Source organism: Mastomys coucha, unplaced genomic scaffold (genome assembly GCF_008632895.1).
Source record: "Mastomys coucha isolate ucsf_1 unplaced genomic scaffold, UCSF_Mcou_1 pScaffold21, whole genome shotgun sequence".
NCBI lineage: Eukaryota > Metazoa > Chordata > Mammalia > Rodentia > Muridae > Mastomys > Mastomys coucha.
The window spans coordinates 24,673,268-24,679,503 of record NW_022196904.1 but is presented as its reverse complement, the minus strand read 5'-3'; the positions used below and the strand labels follow the sequence as shown (position 1 = coordinate 24,679,503).

Here is a 6,236-nt window from a genome sequence, read left to right as displayed (position 1 = left end):
TGCACATACCACAGTGTGCATGTGGAGATCAGAGGACAATCCTCAGCCATTGTTTAGGACGGGCCTCTTGCTCTCTGACATTGTAGGATGCCAAGGTAGCTGGTCTACAAACTTTTGGGAATTCACCTGTCTCCTCCCGTGTCTTGATGGGTGCACTAGGACTCTAGACACATGATACTAAGTCTGGCTTTACATGGGTTCTGGGAGTTGAACTCAGGTCCCCAAAATGCACAGGAGCACTCGACCAATTGAACCTTCTTCTCAGTCCTTCGTTCTTTTTCCTTTAGTTGGGCATCCACTCCTACCTCTTTCCCCATTAAAGTGTTTTGTTTCTTATTAAGTTTTAGGTTTCTTTTAAAGGTTCATTTAGTTATTTCATGAATATGAGTATACTGTCACTGTCTTCAGACATATGAGAAGAGGGCATCACAGATAGCTGTGAGCCACTATGTGGTTGCTGGGAATTGAACTCAGAACTCTGGAAGATCAGCTATCTGCTGAGCCATCTCTCCAGCCCCTGGTTTTGTTTTGGACTAGGGTCTCTCTATATAGACCTGGCTGTCCTAGAACTTAATAAGTCAACCAGGCTGTGACAAATGGTAACTGTCATTAGCAAACCAAGAGAATCTGAGAAGTACACCCATGTGATTCCTGAGTTACTCCCCTGTTATAAGTGGACATGAGGAGCCCACAGTCCTGTGATAAAGCCCAGAGGCAACACATGAGGTGAGTGATTCTGCATCTCCTTTCTGTCCTCCCAGCCTGGTGAAGCCTGTGCCTGCTTACATGCTATTTGCCCTCAGACAACACCAGTCTCTGCAGTCTCACACAGCTGCAGTAAACTGAGCATGGGTGTTCACATCTATACTACCAGCACTCAGGGGGAGGAGACTCATGGATCTCAGTGAGTTCTAGGCCAGCCTAGTCTACATAGTATCAAAAAAAGAAGGCTGCAATGGCTCTCCCATGATTACTTGGCTAGTCAGGGGCAGTCACCCTGATCTCAGTGACCACACAAATCATTTTTCTCACTGTCTCCCAGATCCTCTGAAGACCTCATGTGATTCCCATTCAGCACATAGATACAAAGCACAGAATAGAGCTGCGGGCATTTATTAGAATCAGCCTAAGAGATGGAAGGATGAGGGCACAGGTATCAGGAATCCAACTTCAGGAGAGAAGGAGGACAGGTCAGCAAGATGGTGCTCGGATCAGACATGTTGCAAAGATGGGTTGCCTAAAGCACATTAACTAATAAAGCAACTGTGACTCAGTAAATATAGTCGTAATTTCTGATATGACTTCTTTGGTATAGTATGTCTTGCATTCTGAGCTGAAGAGCATGCTTGCCTGCAAAAACAAAGAGATAGACAGGGACAGAGGTGGCTACAGCAAGGTGCAGAACCTCAGCAGGGCACACCAACTTCCCATAAAAAGGCCAGTCCTCATCTACAGGAAAGAAAATCCCCTGCAGTGATTCAGGTCTCCAGCAACAGACTCTGCCTCAAGGGAACTGGAACCCACTCACAGCCTTCAGGAAGTAACCTGAAGACCACCATAGCCAGGCAGGGAAGAAGGCAGGAAGTTTCTGGGAGGCAAAATAGGGGCTAGGTCTAGAGAGAGACAAGATAGCTGAGTATGAGTTTGGTGATGTCTCCCATACCTGAGCACATCTCTCCAGGAACATTGGCTCTATGGTCATGTTAAAACTACATCCCCCGTGTGGGCTTGTTAGAAGAAATTCCTTTTTGGATAGCACTGTGGTCTTTCAGGACCTGACACTCAAACTAAAAGTATTTTGGGGACAGGGCAAGAGCTGCACCATTCATAATATACATTTCCGCAATCCAGTTATGCTTGAAACAAGAGACAACAGGAGACAGCTGTGGTGAACAGCTGCAGGCCCATGGAGAGAGCTTTTAGCTGTAGCTCAGATGATGCCAGCAGAAGGAGGATTCATCTGAGGCAGGGGAATAATAGACTGAAGCTAGGTTCCAAAGAAGGCACTGTCCAGGAGACAGAAGTTTCAGGCATTTTAGAGTAGAGCTGGGGCTACCATACCTGTGCAAAGGCCAGACAAGGGACTCCCCTGTTCCTACTATGGGTGAGAACTCCATGTTTACCCAGCATATGGGAGTGACTTGCAGGATCATGCATGGAACAGACTGGATGTGTACCTAGCATGCTACTTTGACATGTGTTAGGGTGGGCATGGGTTTCAGTTCTGAGTTGCTGGTCACCTGATATATATTAATGATCATTTGTACACAGCCTTCCAATAATTACTGCATAGGTGGGTGGAGGTAGGGAGGGGAGGACTTTACCATAAATTGGACATCCTGACTTTTAGCTTTTGTTCCTGCCTCTTCGTAGCAGTCCTGGATTTTTTCAAAGGCCACTTTTTCCTCAACAGTAGAATCCAATTCCTTAAGTTCATGGTGCAACCATTCCCTGCTTCCAGAGACAACACTCAAATAGACACCGAAGAAAGGAATACATGCTTCTGCTGCAAACACAGAGAGAAAAAGATCATTAAAAGACCACAGGCTGGGAAATGGAGAGATAGTGCAGTTAAGACCCAGAGGTCCTGACTTCAGTTCCCAGCAACCACATTGTGCCTCACTCCATCTGTAATTGGATCTGATGCCATCTTCTGGTGTGTCTTAAGACAGTACAGTGTACTAATGAGTGTAAAAATGAATGGTTACATCATTGAAGAGAGAGAGAGACAGAGGGAGAGAGAGAGAGAGAGAGAGAGAGAGAGAGAGAGAGAGAGAGAGAGAGAGAGAGAGAGAGAGAGAGAGAGAGAGAGAGAGGGAGAGAGAGAGAGAGAGAGAGCTAAGGCAAACATAAGCAGAGGCTCCTGTTACCTTGCCTCATCTACAAATGTCTTAACTGACCTTTCTCATGGTTCCACCCTCCCAAAGGCTCCAGGATCCCATGAGACACACAATTCCAGCAGAAAAAGATACCTGAGTGAACAGACCTGCGTATCTGACCTTCACAAAAGCTATCCACTTGAGTCTGCTTCAACTGTGCATCTACAGGCCCTTCACCATGAGCACCATCACCAGCACACCTCCATCACCCCATCCCACCCACCCCAACTGTTGTAACCTGGAGCAGAATGCATAACTGTCTTCTGCAGCTCCTTGACAGTGGCATCCTGAGGACACCTAAGTCTGTCCCAGGGCCCCACTTAGAGATCTACATGGGACTAAGATGGAGTGAATGAGGGTCCTGCTCTCACTTGTCTGGAAGCCCAGCTCTCCAGTCACCAACAAGGCCAGCAGAAGAAGTGTTCCCTTCATGATGGAGAGTGCTAAATGCTCTTCTCAGAGCAGATCCTCTTCCTTTTAAACCACTATAGCCCTGAGCCCAGCCACGCCCAACCCCAAACCTGCCTTCAGGAGCTCCAAATACCTTTGGGCAAAAACCTAGCACCTGTGAATCCCCTTAGGGCTTGCATAGGGGAGGCAGCATGAGGAACCCTCCCACTCTGAAGAATAAACAGCCTGAGACAGCCTGATGTCGTCAGATTCTGGAGAGGTGTTTGTCTTTGCCAAAGAGAAGTTAGAGCTGACCTTTGTAAGCAGCCCGAGTGCTGAGCCAAAAGCCCTGTGGTCCTTTTCCACTTGTCACCTCTGCTTCCTGGTCACACTCCTCACCTCTCCTTGCTCCAGTCATCCATGCTGCTGAGACCTTTGGATTGGAAGGCTGAGGACATGGAGGCACTCTCAGCCTCAGTAGTCCCCTGCTCTTTGGCCATGTGTGCATCCTGGGCTAGTGGTGGTTTTTGTACCACAAATTCTGCTTCACTCCACAGTAGCTCATTTCTCTTGTTTTGCTAACCTTGTCCCCTCTCACCTCTGTCAGGAACCATATCTCAAAGAGGTTTGAACAGTAGAGTTCACATGGGGAGAGCAGTGAGCAGTAGAGTGCAGGATTCACGCCTGCCTGTACATGGACTCTCAGTTGTCAACAACCTCACAGGCCACTGTGGACTGGCTGGCTGTAAACTACACTGCTCCACAGGCCACAGGCAGTGTTGTGTGTGTAGACTGTGCAAGTTCAGATAAACCTACATATCGTAAGGAAGACATTTTCGGCACCAATGAGATTGTTACCTGGATGTTGTACTACTCATTTCTTGAGACAGGAAAGTCTTAAATTCAAGCTCACCCTGTTTGCGGTGTGTGATGGTTAATCTTTTTTTGTAATTTCTTCTATTTTTTCCAGTTTTTCATTCAGAAAACAGCTTTAAAATTGGTATTAATTTTTAAAATGTGTCTTAATTTTAAATTATTCTCAAAGTAACAAAAATAATTGGAAAATTTAATTAATTACTTTTAATATATAATACTGTACATGGAGATGATAAAAATACAAAGCATAGAGGTCATATACAATGAGGATAGAAGTCAGATATCACTTATTTGTTCCTATCCTCTCTTGTCAGATATGTCATATATAACAAACAAACCACTCTGAGAAGACCATGATTTCTGACAGTCAATAGCTCTCTAGATGAAAATATGAAAGTAGAAGCAGAAATTAGACCCTAAGATGTACACATTCTTTAAATAGAAGGGTCATTAGACATGCTAATACAAATGAATTGAAGAGATGGCTCAGTTGTTGAGACCAATTCCTGCCCTTTGAGAAGGTATGAATGTGTTTATCAGCACCCATACAGTGGGCCATAAATAATTATAACTCTAGTTCAAGGACATCCAATGCCTTTTGCAATCTCTGCTGTTTCAATGCTCATAGGTCATGCATAAAATGGCATGCAAGACAAACACCCAGACATAAAGTCAAATCAAGGACAGAAAATCAAATCACAACAGTGAGGAAAAACAAAAACCAGTCCCTCTTAGAGCCCTACAAAACACTCATTTTAAAGTAATTAGTTTATTTTTCTTCTGTCTTGATTTCTAAAACAGTATCAAAAAGCAACCTAAGATGTAAAGGATTTGGGTTAAGATGACCTGAGTTAAGATGTTGTTCTGAGCTGAGTTAAGATGTCATGTCAGGAATTAAAGTGAGAATAGACTCAGAATCCATTGTAAGAAACTGCTTACTGACATGCTTCCACTGGCTAGCTCAGCTACTTTTCATATACAATGAGCCCTATTGACTAGGGATGTTCCCATCCATGTGGTAATGGTCCATATATCTTCAAGCAGTGGCTAAGAAAATATCTTCCAGGTATGACTACAATCCAAATTATTAAAACAAGTTCCTTTATCTCAAGTTCCTTTTTTTCAGAATTAATTTTTTATTTATTTTTATTTTTTTCCAACATATTTTTATTGATTTAAGTTTTATTGCATTATGATGAGAAAAGATACATGATTTCAATTTATCTGAATTTGTTAACATTTAAAAACATATTTTAAGTAAATAGAATTACATCACATTCTTGTTTCCCTTTTGTACCCCAATTCCTCTCAGAGAACCCCCTTCAATACCTTCAATACCTTTCATTTTCCTTATTTTGTCTTATTGTTTAAAATTTATAAAATATTGTAACAATAAAAATGAGTATTATAAAAGTTGTTTGATATAAAACAACAATCAATTGAACAGTCTTATGTAGATGCTTGTCTACAACAATAGTGAAAATACATACATTTGTCTCAATATAAATTTGAAATAACTCCAAACATATTAACTATATATTTTAAAATAATACATCACTACTAGTATTTTTTAAATGAACATAAATAGATAAATAGATAAAGTCTTTTGGTTTCTTTGTTTTGGTTTTAGTAGAACTTAGTCTTGGCTCTTACTGTGGCACAAGCCCAAAATAAGAACAATTTTTAGACATTGGAGTTCATTGTAATAAAGCTGTACTTCAATGACCCTCTCATCAAACAAAGGATTTTACCTCCATAGTAGCTAAGCTGAGAGTTGACAGTTCTGCTGTACCAAGGAATGAATTGTAGGCACGATTTTTGGGTACAGACTTCCTGCTATGGTCAAAGCTATTTGACTTGAGTGAGTGACTTTATTCTCAGCTCACAGAGAACAGGTTACATTCATTTAAGAAATAGTGTGTGTATTAATATGGTCTATCCATAAAGTCATTCACCAACTGTTTCAATGAACAATGGTTCTGCTTGGTTCTGCTCAGACATTAGGTGAGGGTAAGAATTTGGTTCATTAGCTGTGATAATTTGGAAAAGCATTCATCTCAGAGAATGAGTAACTTATAAAGTCCTCTTCTT

At 42.2% G+C, this 6,236-nt stretch overlaps 1 protein-coding gene across 1 annotated transcript; it reads right to left on the bottom strand.

The window, feature by feature from the left end:
- Nucleotides 1-1,251: 1,251 nt before the first annotated feature.
- LOC116101187 (secretoglobin family 2B member 2-like) lies at nt 1,252-3,311 on the bottom strand. Its single transcript, XM_031384847.1, has 3 exons — nt 3,251-3,311; nt 2,325-2,506; nt 1,252-1,350 (listed from the first exon to the last, which is right to left on the bottom strand). The coding sequence occupies exons 1-3, from the start codon at nt 3,309-3,311 to the stop codon at nt 1,252-1,254; spliced, it is 342 nt and encodes a 113-aa protein (XP_031240707.1).
- Between the last annotated feature and the right edge of the window lie 2,925 nt (nt 3,312-6,236).

Excerpts from the sequence above, each read along its gene's own strand:
- LOC116101187 (XM_031384847.1), bottom strand. The coding sequence starts at position 3,311 with ATGAAGGGAACACTTCTTCTGCTGGCCTTGTTGGTGACTGGAGAGCTG. Across the intron at positions 2,507-3,250 it reads AGAGCTGGGCTTCCAGACAA|CAGAAGCATGTATTCCTTTC; the intron begins GTGAGAGCAGGA and ends CTGTGTTTGCAG. Across the intron at positions 1,351-2,324 it reads GTCAGGATGTCCAATTTATG|GCAAGCATGCTCTTCAGCTC; the intron begins GTAAAGTCCTCC and ends TTGTTTTTGCAG.